The sequence below is a fragment of the Phoca vitulina genome, unplaced genomic scaffold (genome assembly GCF_004348235.1).
Source record: "Phoca vitulina isolate PV1807 unplaced genomic scaffold, GSC_HSeal_1.0 scaffold25, whole genome shotgun sequence".
Taxonomy (NCBI): domain Eukaryota; kingdom Metazoa; phylum Chordata; class Mammalia; order Carnivora; family Phocidae; genus Phoca; species Phoca vitulina.
Window position 1 is genome coordinate 5,304,140 of NW_022589728.1, and position 20,221 is coordinate 5,324,360.

The window sequence follows — 20,221 nt, forward strand, 5'->3', positions numbered from 1 at the left end:
CTTATTTCGCTCAGCATAATACCCTCCAGTTCCATCCACGTCTTTGCGAATGGCAAGATCTCATTCCTTTTGATGGCTGCATAATATTCCATTGTATATATATACCACATCTTCTTTAGCCATTCATCTGTTGATGGACATCTTGGCTCTTTCCACAGTTTGGCTATTGTGGACATTGCTGCTATAAACATCGGGATGCACGTACACTTTCGGATCCCTACTTTTGTATCTTTGGGGTAAATACCCAGTAGTGCAATTGCTGGATCATATGGTAGCTCTATTTTCAACTTTTTGAGGAACCTCCATACTGTTTTCCAGAGTGGCTGCACCAGCTTGCATTCCCACCAACAGTGTAGGAGGGTTCCCCTTTCTCCGCATCCCCGCCAACATCTGTCATTTCCTGACTTGTTAATCTTAGCCATTCTGACTGGTGTGAGGTGGTATCTCATTGAGGTTTTGATTTGGATTTCCCTGATGCCGAGCGATATTGAACACTTTTTCATGTGTCTGTTGGCCATTTGGATGTCTTCTTTGGAAAAATGTCTGTTCATGAAAAGACAGTCTCTTCAACAAATGGTGTTGGGAAAATTGGACAGCCATATGCAGAAGAATGAAACTGGACCATTCCTTACACCACACACAAAAACAGACTCAAAATGGTTGAAAGACCTAAATGTGAGACAGGAGTCCATCACAATCCTAGAGGAGAACACAGGCAGCAACCTCTTCGACCTCAGCCACAGCAACTTTTTCCTAGAAACATCGCCAAAGGCAAGGGAAGCAAGGGCAAAAATGAACTATTGGGACCTCATCAAGATAAAAAGCTTTTGCACAGCAAAGGAAACAGTCAACAAAACCAAAAGACAACCGACAGAATGGGAGAAGATATTTGCAAATGACATATCAGATAAAGGGCTAGTATTCAAAATCTATAAGGAACTTATCAAACTCAACACCCAAAGAACAAATAATCCAATCAAGAAATGGGCAGAAGACACGAACAGACATTTTTCCAGTGAAGACATCCAAATGGCCAACAGACACATGAAAAAGTGTTCAACATCGCTCGACATCAGGGAAATCCAAAACAAAACCTCAGTGACATACCACCTCACACCAGTCAGAATGGCTAAAATTAACAAGTCAGGAAACGACAGATGTTGGCGAGGATGTGGAGAAAGGGGAGCCCTCCTAAACTGTTGGTGGGAATGCAGGCTGGTGCAGCCAGTCTGGAAAACAGTATGGAGGTTCCTCAAAAAGTTGAAAATAGAGCTACCCTATGACCCAGCAATTGCACTCCTGGGTATTTACCCCAAAGATACAAATGTAGTGATCCGAAGGGGTATGTGCATCCCAATGTTTATAGCAGCAATGTCCACAATAGCCAAACTATGGAAAGAGCTAAGATGTCCATCAGCAGATGAATGGATAAAGAAGATGTGGTATATATATACAATGGAGTATTATGCAGCCATCAAAAAAACCCGAAATCTTGCCATTTGCAACGACGTGGATGGAACTAGAGGGTATTATGCTAAGCGAAATAAGTCAATCAGAGAAAGACATGTATCATATGATCTCACTGATACGAGGAATTCTTAATCTCAGGAAACAAACTGAGGGTTGCTGGAGTGGTGGGGGGTGGGAGGGATGGGGTGGCTGGGTGATGGACACTGGGGAGGGTATGTGCCATGGTGAGCGCTGTGAATTTTGTAAGACTGTTGAATCACAGACCTGTACCTCTGAAACAAATAATACATTATATGTTAAAAAAAAAAAAAAAAAGAAGATAGTAGGAAGGGAAAAATGAAGGGGGGGGAAAATCGGAGGGGGAGATGAACCATGAGAGACTATGGACTCTGAGAAACAAACTGAGGGTTCTAGAGGGGAGGGGTGTGGGGGGATGAGTTAGCCTGGTGATGGGTATTAAAGAGGGCACATACCTGAATGGAGCACTGGGTGTTACATGCAAACAATGAATCATGGAACACTACATCAAACACTAATGATGTAATGTATGGTGATTAACATAACATAATAAAATAAAGTTAAAAAAAAGAAACATAAAGCAAAGCATAATTTTTGAAAAAGGATGCAACTATAGTAAGACTTTTACATAACCAGTGTATAACACAGGTACATAAAGATCAGCAGTGTCCACTGAAATGTTCATCTCTCTGGGGATGAAAACGAGGAGAGAACCATGAGGTTTCTATAGAGTTAATTTCCTAAGAGTTCATGATTAAATTCTATTTCAAAATAGAATTTCATTTTTCTGTTCAAAATGGTAATGCAGGTTAATTATCAATCTTTTACACTACATTTAGTTTGGAATGACTCTCACAATTTCCAAAAATCTACCTCCAGAGGATGAAAATTTGCCATTTTTGAAGATATTCAGAGTAATATGAAGAAACAAAATCCATACAAAGATTTAAAAAACTTGAAGTAACTCCACAAGGGAGTAAGTATATGGCTGGCCCCAAGTCACCTCTGGGAAGAAACAATGTTCAGTGACATTGAAACTCTAGTGTGTTTGGTACTCATCCATCACGTTGCTCCAGCTACCAAGTTCTAGGTGAACATTAAACTCATAAGAGAAAATTATATTTGAGCCAGTAATGTTTGCCTATTAAATCCATAAAGAATGCAGTCTAAGATTATTTAAAAATCAGTCACATATCAACACAATATATCAGTGTTGCACTAGGAATAATTTCATTGAACACTTTCTATGTGCAAGGCCTGTAACAGCATTTGAGATGTGTTCCCTGCTCCCAATTCACTGTTTGTGTAGTTGGGGAAGTAAGAGGCACTGCAGTAAATATTATGTACCAATGGTGTGGATGTAGGAGACAACAAAATCAATGAAAGAAGAACACCCTTGCCCTCCTGGGGCCTCCACTCTTGTTGGGAAGGCAGACAACAGAGAATATGGGCAAGCAAAATGTATGAGTGCATTAGAAGGTGATAAATACGGAGGGACAACAGGAGTTCCAGAAACAGGGGATAGGAGCATCAGGGCTGGGATTGGGGGATGATAGTAGCTAAGAAGACTCCTCATGTAAGTGACATTTGAGAGAAGAGCTGAGGGAGGATGAGGAGCTATGGCCCCAGCAGACATCTATGGCATAGGGAATAGCAACAGTGAGGCCCTGAAGCCTTAGGGAAAAAGCAGGAGAAGAGGCGGCTGGTGGAGAGGGAGGGGTAGACCATACCCTAGGGTTCTGCGGGGAGGGGAGAGCTCATTCCCCATGTGCCATTGGAAATGGGTCCGGAGGTGATGCAGGCCTGGGAGTCCTCAGAGTAGAGATGGTTCTAATACCGAGAACCCGAGGGACTGAGTGTAGACAGAGGTGAGAAGAGGTTCCAGAACTAACCTCTGGGACATTCCATCTTTGGAAAGGCTGCACCAGAGTCTAAGCAGGAGTAACAGGTGAGGTGGGAAACTGTCCCAAGTTGTGGTACCCTAGAAGCCAGGTGCAGAGGACAGAGGAGGAAGTGATCAGCTCTGTCAAATCTGGCAGCCCCATCAAGTAGGGTCAAGAAGACCAAGATACCACACAGAGATGGGTTCCCTGGAGGGCTTAAGGATGGTTGTGGTGGAACGATGAGAACGAAGGCCTATCTGGGAGAAATTCAGGAGAGAAACAGAGTCACACTTTCTTGAGGAGGTTAAGTACGAAAGGAAGAAGAAACAGGGGGTCAAGGTGAAAGCCAAGTCAAGAGAGGGGTTTTAATTTTTTTTTGTTAGAAAAACTGAAACATACTTTTGTACTGATTCAGAAGAGAATGATTCAGATTCAGAAGAGATTCAGAAGAGATCATACAGATGCTGGTGGCTAAGTGGAAGAGTTACTTTTTGCTAGAAACTCTCATTAATTGGCAGCTTTGAATATATTTGTGTATGAATATACTTTAACATTTCACCATTTACATACAGAGAATATTTTCCTGCATGCCACTCACTCCCTCATGTGAAGCACCCGAGCAGGACTATACTGCCTGCGAAGGATGTAAGGGTAGAAAAACAATGGATCCTGGGCGCCTGGGTGGCTCAGTTGGTTAAGCGACTGCCTTCGGCTCAGGTCATGATCCTGGAGTCCCGGGATCGAGTCCCACATTGGGCTCCCTGCTCAGCAGGGAGTCTGCTTCTCCCTCTGACCCTCCACCCTCTCATGCTCTCTCTATCTCATTCTCTCTCTCAAATAAATAAATAAAATCTTAAAAAAAAAAAAAAAAAGAAAAACAATGGATCCTGCTTTGTGTTTGCCTGAAACACCTCCCACTTCTCCTCCTCACTTACCATCTATCCTGGTATCTCTACTCCCCTGCCAGATAACTGGAGGTGAAGTGGAGAAGGAACTTAGGAGCGATTGCCATCAGGACATTTTCTTTAGTCGTCCTCCTGTGTCTCTAAAGGGCCTTATTTCTGTGTTCTCTGTGGGCTTCCCTTTTGCCCTGTCAGGGGCCAGCAGCATGTGCACCCTCAAGGCCTCAAGAGCACTCTATCCCTTTCTTTCTATAGTTTCTCTAGCCTCATGATCTCATGTCTGAATCTTTACATCAGTGTTTTATTTTATTTTTTTTCACATCAATGTTTTAGATGATCTTCCAGCTTCAGAATAATTTTGCACGCTGTTCTTCCTAAAGCGCTACACCGTTAATTCACTTTCCTGTTTAAACCCCTGTGGTTGGCTCATGCAAACCTGCAACCAGGCACTCTTCTTAGGGCCCCGTCCTGCTTGAGTCCACGCCTGCACTCTCTGTCTCTCCACATCTGGCTAGTCCTCAGGGCTCAGCTCAGGGCCCCTGCTCCCCGAAACTTTGTTCCTGCTCCGGCTCTACTGTAGTCTTAACTAGTACTTCTTGCCGTCGAGTGCCCTGGTCTTTAAACTCTCCTGAGTCACAGAACCCTTTGAGAAGGTGATGAAAGCCATAAAATCCCTTACCCAAATAATCATTTGCATTAAGTGTTATAAGGTTCATAGACTCCCTGAAGTACTGACTTGGATCTTCTGGGGTCAGTAGGTGTCAGATTAAGAACTTCTGATCAAAATATAAACATTTTTTCGACTCATTCACCCGACCCAGAAGCAACATTGTCTATCCCGATACCCTGTTAATTTCCTTCAAGGCACTTTCCAGAAGGGCAGAGTTCACTTCAAATTTGTTCCCCCTATATTCCCAGCATCTGATATATGCCTAGAACATCACATAGTAGGCAGGCAAAAAATAGTTACTGAATAAATTAACAATTATTCCACTGCCAGAGAGAGAATAATATCTAGACCCAACTAGTCCTAAAAAGATGTGACTCTAAATTTAAGAATGGATTCTGGATCTTTCACTCCATCATCACAACTGACTTTATAGTATCACTGAACTCATCATCATGAAAAATGTTAAATGATTTTTAACGGAATCCCAAAATTAAATGGAAAAATTCCCCTCAAGAAAAAGCTGGCCTCTGCTTTCGAGGAGAATCTATGAGTCTGTTAGAGAGGTTAGACTTATGGGTAGTAGGTTTTTTGTATCATCCATATGCTAACGATACTATAATTATGTTATGGAAAGAAACATTAACTTGCTGACAGACTTTAGAGACTTTATATTTATTGCAGAGTCAAAAAGAAAATGGCTGCCATCTGTACCTTAAACACATGTCATATTTTTAAAATTTCAATGCAATAATTATTTAAATCCTAACTAAATGTGATTAATTTCTCAAAAAATTTCAATAGAGACATGAATTAATGTACTTCCCCATTAAAAAATGTTTATGCCTTTAGTGGGCAAAATGCAATAATCCTGCTTAGAATACTATGTCTTAAGGGTCTATGACACAAGCAGTGATAATTACTGCACAATGAAAACATACTATCCACTAGGCATTTTGTATATTCTTATAGATTGTTTCCTTAGATTTTCACAATTTCATGAGATGACTATTGATAGCCCTGCTTTACATTTAAGAAACTGGAGGTTCAAATGAGTTTAAAAACTATGTCTAAGTCTACGAAACTAGTAAATGGTACTCTGGAGACGCTGAGTTCAGCCTGACTCAGTGGAGCAGAGCACAATGAAAGGTTCTGATCAGCCAAACAAAACAAAACAAAACAAAACACATAAACATTTCTAGTTGCTTTATATTGTTTTTGTTTTTTCAATCATCTCTTAGCATGAAATCATGTCATGTACACTTTTTTTCCCCATAATCCTCTTAGTTCTAAGCATAAATTTAGTTATGTATGGAACATTTAACTATTGACTGGCTGAAATTGTCCTAAAACATTCCTAAAGTCAACTTATAAACCAGGATATTATTACTCAAAATTTTGAACTTGAGTCTCCTAATTCTAGAATCTCACAGAATATGCCAGTGAAGATCGCTTACGTGATTAGTTCTTTTTTGAGATCTCTTGCATGGAGCTTGGGTTTAGGGCTTGGGATGGAGGCCTCTCCAGGAAACTTTTTTTCCTCTAAATTTTCTAGAGAGCTCACTGGATCTTTCTGGAAGAAAAAAAATACAGAAGCACAGAAGGCATTAGGCCACCCTGTAAAGACAACTGTATTTGAAGTCATCAGGGAGGAATTTGAGTTTTAGCTTAATGACTTAGCTGCAATTCTTCATAGGATTTGTACATAAAATTAATAAGGTAATAAGTATAAGGATATATCCTGATTATTATGGACCTCTATCCTTGGTGAAGAAAAATTGCAATTCATGGGGGACAACTTTAAAAGTTCACATTTTGGCAAATATAACTACAGAGGCATTTCTTGAGCTATATAATGAATACATTTCAGATTTTATTGCATAATGAATGTTTCCTAGAGAACATAGGAATAGTTCTTTATATACACAGCAGTCATTGATAAAACAAAAGAAATATTGCAAAAATGAACGACAAATTTTTAAACAAAAAAGAATAAGTAAATTTAGGTTAACAAAATGTCCTTTCTAATATACAAATAAGTAAGATTTAAATTGTTTGTTTAAATATGTAATAAGTGGTCCACAATATTTAGCCACTGAATTTTATTTTTTCCGGATAATTACTTTTATTGTCACATCACTTCCTATTTTTCTTAAGTTACCTCTTTTGCTAAGTTGGTATCTCGTAATGCTTTAGTCATTGGATGGAATTTCTTGCTGGATTATCACTAATTTTTGTGGCCTTCTGTTAAGCTTAATACTGATCTTGATTTCATAAGGAAGATTTAGTAACCCTTTCAAATAATTTATTTACCATCTGATATATTATCTTACAGAAGACTAATGATGGTTTTCCTCAATTACATGATTAGCTTACTTACATCTTAAGCTTATATCCAGTAAATATAATACTTCCTGGATTTAATATTAAAATCAGATTAACTAATATAGAAAACTGTATTCTAATTCTCAAAAGTACTGATCTCTTTAAAACGAGAAAACTTTGGGGCACCTGGGTGGCTCAGTCATTAAGCGTCTGCCTTCAGCTCAGGTCATGATCCCAGGGTCCTGGGATCGAGCCCCGCATCAGGCTCCCTGCTCTGTGGGAAGCCTGCTTCTCCCTCTCCCATTCCCCCTGCTTGTTTCTCTCTCTCACTGTGTCTCTCTCTGTCAAATAAATAAAATCTTAAAAAAAAAAAAAATGAGAAAACTTATTTGAATTATTCAAGGTAAATCTCATTTAAATTAAATGGATATAAACATGTGATGGCAAAATTTAATTTTAATAATCCTAAGTCTATACTCAAAATCAATGGAAAAACAAATACCTGGGTTTTCCGCACCAAGGAAAAATTCTACACCTTGATCTCAGTCATAAAGGTAAGTGTAATTTTTTTCATTAATTACTTGGATAGCAATTCAGTCATTTTCCACAAAACCATACAGCGATAAATACATTGGTAAACTATCTCAAGTAACTCTATCTTCAGGCCAAATAAATAAAACCTCGTTTGGTACAATTTCTTCCTTCATATTATTTATAGTTCTAAGTTGTCATATTTTAAAATTGGTATATGTTTGAAAATAGTAGGAGATAATAGTACACCACTTAAAAATAAGGAGAAATGGGTGCTTGATTATAGGTGCCCTTTAAGATACAAAGAGAAGTACCACTTTAAAGCTACTTCCATGGAATCTATAGCAAAATAGATGGATGGTGCTTCTCCTTTTCAAGTTTTATACTATAAATGCCCAACATGAGGCAATTCCTAATTAGAAGACCTATGTACTATGGTGAGGGCTGTGAATTGTGTAAGACTGATGAATCGCAGACCTGTATTCCTGAAACGAATAGTACAGTATATGTTAATAAAAAAATTAAAATAAATTAAAATAAAAATACTGATTACGGGAGCAAAAAAAAAAAAGACCTTAAACCTGATAATGCCACCCTCTATTCCATTTGGTGCTATCTGGATTTCACCCAGGTAGTGTTTTCTGCTACAATTTATAAATGTCTTGGCTTTTTGAAAGTCGATACAAATGCTAAATCCAATATTGCCTCAGTGTGGAACAGCCTTTGTTTTTCTGTTTAGATGCTAATTTTTTTTTTAAATGGCATACAGTGAATTTTATCTTTATGATAAAATTAAGAACAAAGTATTCCTAAAGGCATGTACATTTATAGATGAACATATAAATTTTATCAGCTATCATTTGACTGCTGAATCTATACATTATGGGAGACAAGGGAATAAGGGATTTTGAAAAAAATCATCAATTATGAAAATTTAAATTATTATTGTAACTAAAATGTATATAAAAATAATGCTTGCAGAATATATGGTATTTAATTTGGTATAGTAACATGTGGTAATGTTTTAAAAGGATAATTTCACTGGATATGAGCTTTTAAATATTTCGTGGGTTCTTCTAAAAACTATGGACTCGTATGCATGCAATTACATTATGAAATGATTGTCTTTTCCCCTTTTCTTTGCTCAGCATCCTATCCCAAGAAACCTGCAGAAAGCATATGTACTAAAATACAGGTGACCATCATTGAAAGAATTCTTAATTTTGTTGCACAATCACTTTATATTAGATGAATTTTTAAGAAGCACCCAGTAAAAAATAAGCCAATGTTATTTGGAAGAATTATTTTGAAATTTAAAATATAATTTTAAAAATAATAATTTTATCCTGTGAACATGTAAGAGAGAATCTGGCATATATGTGTTGTGTTTAGAAAGTATATGGATGCAATGAAATTCCTTCAATGTACAGATGGAAGTTTATATTGATTTCAGTAAAGACCAGAACATAATGGTAACATGAATAACAGATAATAGCATCTGGCACTTTTAACATTTTAAGCCCTGAAATCTTTGGAGAACTGACAGTTGAATGGAACTGACAGCCCTAGTTATTTCTCAGCACTTTCCTTTTGAGATTTTTTGAGTTTTTTCCAGATTCAGGATTTTTTTTTAGGGGGCATCTGGACAGGCTATTTCACTAAGAGAGACAGACAATATTTTCTGAAAATTACCACCAAAATTAAGCAACTGTTGTGCGTATGAACTAGATAACAATGAATTAGAAATAATCGCTCCATTTCTGGTTGTGCGTGTGTGTGTGTGTGTGTGTATGTGCGTACGTGTGTGAGTGTTGTGTGGGCTAAGGGTGGAGGTGCCCGTGGGAAGGACAGGGTGTCAGATTAGGAGCCGACCACCACCCGGTCTTCAAACATTCACAGTATATTGCCTGAGCCGAGTGCAGCATCCAGGTGGGGCTCATTGGAAAAGACAGGCACGGACCACTTCCTGTGACTGGTTTGTGTGGTCGTGTCCTGTAGATCACGCTCAGGGGAGGTTTGGTCCTGCTGCCCTGGGAAGCACTGTAGACCACTGTTGGCTTCCCCGCGCCTCACCAAGCACCATTTCTTCTTCCTTCTCTTTTTCCCTTCCCTTTCTAATTGTCCTCAATATTCCCTAGCTGTTGCCACTTTTTGATGTGCTGTTTAACCTTTTCCTTCTCTCCATTCTCTTCCTTCTCCTCTTTCTTCATTTTAGGGAAGCCCAGGCCCATTTCTTAATTTCTATAGGACCAAGGACCAACAATTTAACCTCCTTGAGCCTCAATTTTCTCCTCCAAAAACTTTGACAATAATCCTGCTTTTCATGACTGTTAGGATAATGAGACATGACTGTTAGAATAATAAGATTATTCTTACTGAACTCAGTGTCCCTCTGGTACCTTCACAACGAGGACGTTGAATACAGTCTATTTTTTCAAAATAATAACTACCAAGTATCACAGTTCTCATTTATAAGATTCAGAAGAGGGCGATAAATACTGTCTATTTGTAGATTACCTCAGCACAGACGAAGGCACAAAGAAGGAGGGGTGAAAAACTGTCTTACGGAGTTACAGTGCTGCAGAAGCACTTTTGTGTGAGTGTGTCCCCATCAGGTATAGTTTCCCCAAGCAATGAGTCACTCATGCTCAGATCACCATGACAATAAAAATTAAGCTTAAAAAATATTTTGTCGGGGTGCCTGAGTGGCTCAGTTGGTTAAGCGTGGGACTCTTGATTTAGGCTCAGGTTGTGATCTCAGGGTATTGAGATCAAGCCCAGTGTGGGGCTCTGTGCTGGGTGTGGAGCCTGCTTAAGATTCTTTCTTTCCCTCTCCCTCTTCCCCTCCCCCCAAGCTCGCAAGGGTGCACTCTCTCTAAAAAAACAATTTGTCAACTCAAACCTAGGGCAAGCACCTTGATTCTACGAACTCACTTAGCATCTTCAAAGTCCTCTTTTGTCATTCTTAGTGACACTGAATCTCCACAAAGCTTCTCGATTCCAGATTCCAGAATGCTTAGGTTGCAAACTGTAGCAGTAAAAGTCTGTACTGTCAGACCTGAATAAGTAAGCCATTCTGAAAAGAGCAGAAATCTAATCTAACCAAATCCATTTTCCCCATGAAATTGCTGGGAAATGAAACAGTGTCACAGGGGGTGCCTGGGTGGCTCAGTCGTTAAGCGTCTGCCTTCGGCTCAGGTCATGATCCCAGGGTCCTGGGATTGAGCCTCGCATCCGGCTCCCTGCTCAGCGGGAAGCCTGCTTCTCCCTCTCAGACTCCCGCTGCTTCTGTTCCCTCTCTCGCTGTGTCTCTCAAATAAATAAATAAAATCTTAAAAAAAAACCACTGTCACAGATATATAAGCATTAGATAAGAACATACTCCAATTGAATCCATGAAGCTGCCAAGGTGAATCCAGATGTTTTTCGGAATTATGCAAAAAAAAATGAGATTGGAAATAAAGAGAATATTTGTTATGAGACCTCATTTTCTGGCTATCTGAGTGATAAGAGGTATAGCCAAGGAGGTTCTTGAAGTACTTACTAGACCTCCAAATGAGAGGAATGTCTCAGAATGTGAGTACATTGTCGACATTGTTGCCGAGGCCAAAAATTATAACCCAGTTAAAACAATACAAGAGACCCTAAATGAAACAAGAACCCACTTAATACAAATTTGCTTCATTACTACTCAGGACTGAATCAGTATGTCTGATATTGGAAGGAAGATTTCTGGTGATTGTTGACCATGGTCCATTTATAGCAGTCACAAGGGTGGGGACAGAAAGTCTAGGTCCCACCCTGCACATGACACTGAGATGCTCCCAAACAAGGTAGGTTTTATCCTAGTGGGATTCATCCAAGAATAGGAGCACAGTTATGCTTGCTTTGTAAATATAGTCCCTCATGTGACATGAGACTTTAACTGAACCCCCCATCAACAGATCTTCTAACTAGGATTGGGTTTCCTTTTGGTGGTGTAGAGTGGGATATGCCATGATCCGGTCCACTATTGGACTAGCTGGGGATGAAGCAGTTTTATGAATGAGAGGGTATTCCCTTTCTCTAAAGCTGGCTTCTACAGAGTGGGATTGGATCAATAATCTTGATCTCATCGTGATTGTGCTTCTCAACAACTTACACTGCTTCCTTACCTCCATTTTGGACCAGTTGTGCAGAATGATCAGTTAATGTGCATACTGACAGATTTCCAGATTATAAAAATAAACAGCAGTTAGGTGTAACTTCTGTTATTTTGCACAAGTCCAAAATGGCAGGGGGGAATGTGGTGGTTGGAAGAGGTATGTGTTTGCCCATCTGTGGTCATCACTTAAGGTAAACCAGCTTCTAATACTTTGCAGGTATTAGTTTTATAATGATCAGAGTCAAACATATATTATTTTTAGAAATGGTTCTTCTAAAATAGTGTTATGATAGATTAACTAAGACCATCCCTAAATACTCGAGGCAAATTTTGTAAAGCCAAGCAGAACAAAATGACTAAGACTAGAATGGCAGAATCAAATTAGAAACTGCTGTTGTGTGAATTCCCCTCCCACTTCTCTGTGATGGTGTGGGTGGTGGTGACACAGAGTCTACCTTGGATCCTGGGGTATCCTCCAGGAACCCATCCCTGACCACTGTACATAAGGTTGGCATTCCTTTATTTCTTCATTGTGTGCCTGCTCGTGCTATTCCATTTGTCACTGTATTTATTTACCTGTCAGTGTCCCTACCAGACTGAGCATACATGTGGGGGAAGTTTGTCCCATTTGGTGCTGCTTCCCTGGGACCTATGTTACTTCCGGACATGGAGACACCAGGGAAAGTGTGCTGAAGGAAGCAAGGAAGGAGGGAGGGAGTGAAGGAAGGAAGGAGGAAAGGAAAGGAAAAGGGAAGAGAGAGAGAGAGGGAGGGAAGGGACGGGTAGAGGAAGGAAAGAAAGAAGGAAGGAGGGAGTGAAGAAGGAAGGAAGGAGGGAAAGGAGGGAGGGAAGAAGGGAGGAAGGAACAAAAGAAGGGGAATTGGAGAAACAACCCAATCTTGTGATCACTACTGTTTATGTCAACTTATGCTCTGAGATGTTAAAGCATATGCTAAAATCAAATTAGTTTTTCCCCCCAAAGTTTCTGTACTTCAAAAAGATGAAAAAGGTGGTGCACCCTTCCAAAGACAGTGGCTATTTTATTTCTTTAAACATAATCAACCGGCAAGTATCAACAATTGTCCCGACAAACAGCAAAGCAAAGTGAATCACTACTGTAACAATTAGGGTCACACTTGCAATGATATAGAGTCTAAATAGTGGAGGTTTCTGGCCATGAATTCTTTTGGACGACACTAAATCATGGCTAATTAGACTAGGCCAGGCGGCTCAAACTAGGGAGATGCAGGCTTGATGAACCTGTGCAGTCACGACACCTGGCTACTCCAAAGACAACCAAACACACAAATGCATCTCCTTGACTTTGAGATTGATACAGTTTAGACACCCATGATCCAAACACCTCAGCCAATGGCTCTATACGTAGACAGGCTAGCATAGTTCCTTCATGAAACCAAGGAAAGGATTTTGACATGACTCTTACTCATCCCTGATTTGATTTCATTTTCTACCCTCTGGTTCAGAAAGAGTTAGTAAGCTGGCATTTCAGTGTTGAGTAATACACTGCACCTTACGGGCTGCTGTATCTGAAGGGATGTCTAATATAATCTCTCACGCAGTGCACACATTTGCAGCCCTGATGGGGATCCAATTCACTCAGTGACATCATTTTAGTCAAGTGACAGAAAAAGTTGGATTCATTTATCAGTTTCTGATGAAATTTAAGATCATCACTTTACCAAAATCTAAAACAAGGTACAGAATTATGTATTATCTAAACAGGAGTACGAAAAGTAACGTAGGAGGAAAAAGCTAAGAATACTCTCCAATCATGCTCTGTCTTAAACTTAGTGATTGACATATTGAAACAATACCTCTTTCTCCTCCTCTGTCTTCCCATGAGTTTTGCTATAGTTGATAGGAGTATCCCAGCCCTCTTGATCACAGAGAGCCTGATAGAATGCTGCATTGACCAAAATGCTGCTTGTTTTGAATGGGGAAGAGGAAGGATTTGGAATAGAAGTGTTAGAGGAAGTTAGGGGTGCAGCTTTGTCCAGGATTCGATTTTTTTTCAGGCTTAAGTCCAATGTGCCATTTTCATCCACTTCTATCTCGGCTCCCTGGTATACAATAGGAAACAGAAAAACATTTAAGCAGTTTGCAGTTACAGCCTAGCCATGTGGGGCTTTTAAGGGATAATTTTAAATGCAAGCTTTTATGTAAGTATATCTGATTTAAAATCTAGCTTTCTGATTTGCTTTGGTTAATGTTCAATTCTTAGGCAGACTTTTAAGAGCAGCACCATTAGTGAGCTTCGTGTTTCTGGGTTTAAACAAAGTAGAGTCTAATATAAATAAGATGTTCCAAATGCTAAATGTATTGGCTAACCCTGTTTTATATATTTTTTTGAAGTTTAGCTTTAAATCTCCTTTTCTGGTTTGCAGAATTATCACTTTCAATTCATCACTTATAGCATTAACACTTGAGTTTATAAAAAGGCCCAGCACTACTTCCCAGCTCACCCCCCAATGCAGTATTAATCTAACGTGAATATATGCAAAAATAACCAGCTGCAAGAGAATTTTTATTGGAATATTAGATTAATACGAACGTGACCTTTTCCCCTGGGTTACTTGAACCAGAAAAGCTTTGTTAACGTGAGGGGCGGGGGCAGGGGCAGGAGGCAGACAGGGCAAACCGTTGTTGATTCCGGAAGCCTTCAGGTATCTGCGGCCATCAGGCCTGCTTGGAGGTAAGTTGTAGAGGGAAACTTGAGAATAAAGCTGGATTCTTTTCCAGACGCTTAGTATGAGACTTAAAACTCACTATACCTCACGGCATTTCTCCTTGGGATACAGCTGGCTATCTTTTTGTTGTTGTTGTTGTTGTTGCTGTAGTTTAAGGTACGAGTCCCAACAACTGCCCACGTGCTCTGGATCTTCCGAAGGATGCATGCCTAAGGATGGTCCCTGTGCTGTCGCCAATTGTGAACACTGCCATGCAGTAGGACTCCGAATGCGGGAAGAGCTCGCTTGTCTTTTTCCTAAGTGGGTCAGATAAATACCTCTCCGTATTTTCACTATCATCCATCAATTCACAATTAAATCTTGGACAACGTCTCAGCTCTTTTCCCTTTTGGCTGGCAAAGCAGGAGTCTCTTTGAATACGTTAGCAAGATCCCTAACCCATATGGTAGCCAGTTACTTCCCCGGGGGGATTTATTTTAACTCCCCATTTACACTCTGCCTTCCCCCTCCCCAGCAGTTGCCGCTGAGGTGTGGGCCAACATAGCTGTGCTCCAAAGGCTCACTGCTTGCACCTGATTTGGAAAATGAGGCACCTCTTCAGTTTGCTTGTTTCACCTGCATAGTTCCTATTTTCAATCTCTCAGCCTCTGAGGTAGATATGCTTTGTTCTATTTGTGGGAGGTAAATATACTTCTAATATGTTTGCACTAAGATGCTTTGGCTATGTCTTTCTGTCCTTTTTAGCAAATAGTTTAATCTCCTGTGATAGTTTTAAGCCCTGAATTTGACAGTACAGCTTATCCGGGATAATAACTTAGTAACCACAACATCTTATGCCATCTGTATAATATCAAATACGTTTTTATACCAGCATTAATAAACCTTAGTTACAAAACTCCAAGATATTAACCATATCAGTGCCATGTGCTCTCTCCGTGGTACAACAATGTATTCTGCTGTGAGCACATCAAAATAATTCTTGGCTTCATAGCTGATATGTAACTATAGCAATGAAACAGAGCTATAGTAATCAAGTTTAATGGCCAATGTAAAGTAAAATGCTAAATATTGTAGTTGCTGACATTTTTCATTAAAAAAAAATTTAAAAAAAACTTGGGTTAAGACTGCACAACCAACATTCACATAAAATTCCAGACCTCTGTGACAGATGGCTTAGGAAAAAGAAGCCATGTGACTGGGCTGCAGAGTTTTATAGTGCAAAACCCATAAATAGTGCAGATTCGATCTCCCTGAAAAAAATATCAACTATTCCAAGACAACACCAATATATATTTTAGTTTTTGCAGAAAAAAATTCCAAATAGTAAACAAAAAAATTAGAGATTCTCGGAGTTGTTATGTTTTACATCTTGAGTAATCACGAGCTGATTGGGGAAAAAAAAATCACTCCTAATGTTTAAAAGAGGCGCTCTTGTATATCCTGCGCCCCAGCCGGCTGCTCTGAGCACCTGACTTGACAGGGAGAAAGCACGTTTGGGCAGCAGGGTACAGATGGGCTTTAAGTGAGCGCACAGATGCATTCAACAATTACACACAGTACCAGAGAAGGGTCCCTTTCTGCCCATAGATGGGTGGATCACACGTTTACTGCATGGATTTTTTATTCAGAGCCGTATCAATAGACATCACTTCTGTCTGTGCTTGAAACTCCAAATGGCAGCACACAAAGGAGGGGGTGGTGGGAGAGGCCACAGGAGCAAGAGGGCATAACATTCAGCTGACATGGACCCCACTGCTGACTTCTAGCATTCTGATTTCTAAAAGCGCCATTCGCTGTTCTGGATCCTTATTTTAGTCATTTAAATTTAAATTTAAAGGGTTTTTTTTTGAGGGTAGACGTAGGTCTAATACTATTCATGTACTTTCCAAGTTAGGGCCAACATCAAGGACCATCACTTTCAGCCAATTTTGAGGTACCGATGCCATGTATGATGTATTTATTAATTAAATTATTGAGAAAGCACTTAACGTTTTCAAGCTTCCATATTTTGGGGGAAAGAAAATTGAAAAATATATTGTTCCTGCCTTCAAGGAGCTTATGTTATACGTAGAGGAGATTGTTAGTGAAAGGTTATTTAATAAATATGAATTATTATTCAACTGAAAGCTGAAATAATTATTTGTTATATAATCCTTATGTGCACCATAAAATGAGAAGTGATTCAGATGCCCATCAACAGAGAAATGATTAATGAAATTATGCTACGTCTATTTAATGGCACATTATGCAACCAGTAAAATGATAATTACGAGGATTATGTTACAACAAGGAAAAGACGTCTATTACGGAAAGCAGGAAACAACCTGGCATTCCTATTATGCCTACAACCAGGGGAAAAGGGTAGAAATTTGTTTCCTGAAGAACAAAAGGGAAAACACAGAAATTACTCTACTTGTATTTAAAAGATAGTCTTAAGGCCAGTCTCCAATAGTTTCCAGGCAAATGACAGCATGATAATGTTCTAACAATTAAAAATTACACATTCAAAGATGGTAATGAGAGAAAGATAACTTTGCCTTAAAGTTCTACTGTGAAAAGTATTAACTTTCAAAACATAGATATAACAAGACACCACTGTTTTCTGTATTTGTCAGGTTTTCTATTAACACAAGAGGGGTCACCCGCCATCTTTTCCTTTTTGACTTGGATACTAGGAAGTGCAAAAATTAAGTGTCCCTCAGCTTAGGTTTCTGCTGTAATTAGCTTCTGGTTTTCATCCTCTGGCTTATGTTCTTTCACTTTTGCTTCAGGGTCCTTTGTTTGGGGAGTATCTTCTCTGTATTGAAAGCTATCTGAAATATGTTTTCAAAGTAGGCAGGGTATTAACAATAAAAAACGAAATTAAAGTATCTTATTCTTACCAAATAGTAATTGAGTATTAACACAGTTAAGTTCAGAGTGTAAACTTGTGAAATTTACTCAACATAAATAGAATGATGGAATTCAGGGGAGAAATCAGTGTCTGACATAAGGTATGAAATTAAAATTAAATTTATAACCATTTTCCAAAAATCTTTGAGACTTGGAACCAAAGTCAGTGAAAATTCTTAAGTTGGCCAGCAGTCTATATAAGACATGATGGTAAGATCTTTAAGAACATAAGAAGTTGGACAGGTATGAGTTAAAATTTTAGTTCCAACAGTTATAGCTGTGCCAGTTGGAGAAAATTATTTAATGTCCCCATACTACTATTTCTTCATCTGCTAAATGGGATGATACCTTCTTTACAGAGTTTCTGGAAGGATTAAAAAGAATTAATATAAGCAAAGTGCTTATTTACAGTGCCTGGCACATAGTAGGTGTTCAATAAATGACAACTTAATAATAATAATAATTTGATTGGGTTTCCAAATGTCAAAAGACACATCCCTATGCTACCGTATGCAGAGGTAAAGAGAGAATTATTAAATATGTACACACAGATCAGTTGGTTCCTTGTGATCTCCGACCCAAGTCTCTCATAACATTTCACTCAAAATATATGGTATAATCTGACATGACATTAAAGTTACTGAAAAAGGGCTTCTTTTGGATTCTAACCCTCCCAAGAGCCATCAGGCTATTTCTGATATCAGGCAGCGAGGATGGTGACGTATTATCATGTTGTTTCTAGGCCTTATTCAAGCACAAAACAGACTTTGAACTTTAAACATTTCAAGCAAGTGTCAGTTTTTTGTTTTCTTTTAAGGCACACTGTGCATATGCCACTTTGTCTAAACAGGTGGGGAAAACACCAAAACAAACAACAGAATGCTTGGCAAGCAGAAGTGATCAGGATAAAGATAGACCGTGTGCATGTTCCTACCTCTGCTGCTGAGGGTGGGAGGAAGGAAGGAAACGGGGAGTGTCTCCGACACGTGCTGGCACGTGCTCTCAGGGGCCGGAGGACAGCCTCAGCAAACTCAGCAAACCCAGGGTGCTCATTCTATGCCTGCCACCTGTTTCTACTGAATGCTGCGCTCATAACAGCAGCAACGTGGCCAGACCGAAGGGGGAGTGTTTGAGGTTGTGGCCCATGAACGTTTTACAAACTCATATTAATTCCAAATTAAAACAAAGGACATTATACCAATCTTAGAACCAATGAAAGTACTAGTTTCAAGAGAGGCTCATACTTCAGACAAATTACCCTTAACCATTATGATACCCACTAATATTGATATTACTAATTTTTTCTTCTGACTTGACTCCTCAGAGATACTTAAAGCAACATACAGGTAATTTTGGTGGTGTAGATGTGTTGTGTACATGCTGGATTGTATTTTTTTTAATTTTATTTTATTATGTTAGTCAACATTCACTACATCGTTAGTTTTTTTTTCTTATGTTATGTTAATCACCATACATTACATCATTAGTTTTTGATGTAGTGTTCCATGATTCATTGTTTGCGTATAACACCCAGTGCTCCATTCAATACGTGCCCTCTTTAATACCCATCACCAGGCTAACCCATCCCCCCACCCCCTCCCCTCTAGAACCCTCAGTTTGTTTCTCAGAGTCCATAGTCTCTCATGGTTCGTCTCCTCCTCCGATTCCCCCCCCTTCATTTTTCCCTTCCTGCTATCTTCTTTTTTTTTTTTTTAACGTATAATATTTTAACAAATGAATAATTCTTTTTCACATCTACTTTTAGGATATAATGGACTTGACTGGGTAGTGGTGGGCAATGTTAGCACTGATTTTCTCAACACGATGTTGGGAAAGAGTCCATGAAGGAAGTGCTTTAGTGTTGGGTAGACAGTCAGGTGGGGCTGGGAAACTTCAGAAGGAGAAGAACACTGTGGAATATCTCTATTGTCCTACATTGTTTTTAGACTGTGTAGGAACTCAGAGTTCTCTTGCCTCTCTGAAGACAGCCTCTGCTCCTATTATTTTCCATAAGAATAGGGATTTTGTAAATCATGAATTTAGATTTCCCACTAAACTCGGAGTCAGTTGTGAGCTTGCAGGTAGCACGAGAAAGATCTGTTTTAGCCCCAACAAGTGGGTATGGAGGCAATTTCAAGGTTAATGTCCTTTGGTTTGATTTTAAAAAGGTTGTGCCCACATGTGACAGCCTGACCTGTAATTTGTTCTCCTACTGGACTCTTTAAGCAATGTCAGAGAAGCTCATTCCATCACAGAAAGGACTGCATGGAGGCAGAAGGAAAATGAGAAATCTGCCCTCACCCAGATTCTGATCAAAGCCACCCATGCCTCCCCTGGACATTAGAAACGTCACCTCTGAAAATGTAGCTCTCTACCTGGAACAACCATTTCTTTTTTTCTGCTTCGCCCATAAGCTCCTTGAAGGCAGGGTCTGTGGCAGGGCAGTCCAAACCTCATAGACCATTTGGTGGGTACAGCTAAGAGTCCATCTGCCAGAATACCTCTCTATACATCAAAAAATGCTTCTATGCTCAGCTACAGAAGTCAAGAGTAGGGAAAATCTGTACACCTCTATATCCTTCTTTCTAAATAAGAAGCTCAAGAAAACTATGGATTTTGGCTAGCAGAAATAAACATACTAACCAGCATGGAGGAAAAATCAAGTCATAGTGGATAGAGAA

The 20,221-nt window shown here is 39.3% G+C and overlaps 1 protein-coding gene across 7 annotated transcripts in view; it reads right to left on the reverse strand.

Moving 5' to 3' along the window:
* The window catches only part of ST18 (ST18 C2H2C-type zinc finger transcription factor), a 110,344-nt gene that overhangs the window by 25,062 nt on the left and 65,061 nt on the right, over positions 1-20,221 (reverse strand). For 6 of the 7 annotated variants that reach the window (XM_032421624.1, XM_032421626.1, XM_032421623.1 and 3 more), the window contains 2 exons: positions 13,776-14,021; positions 6,398-6,513 (listed from right to left, as the gene is read on the reverse strand). In XM_032421624.1, coding sequence (XP_032277515.1) covers positions 6,398-6,513; positions 13,776-14,021 — 362 coding nt within the window. The remainder of the gene's footprint in view (positions 1-6,397; positions 6,514-13,775; positions 14,022-20,221) is intronic. The other variant, XM_032421628.1, reaches the window with a different exon arrangement.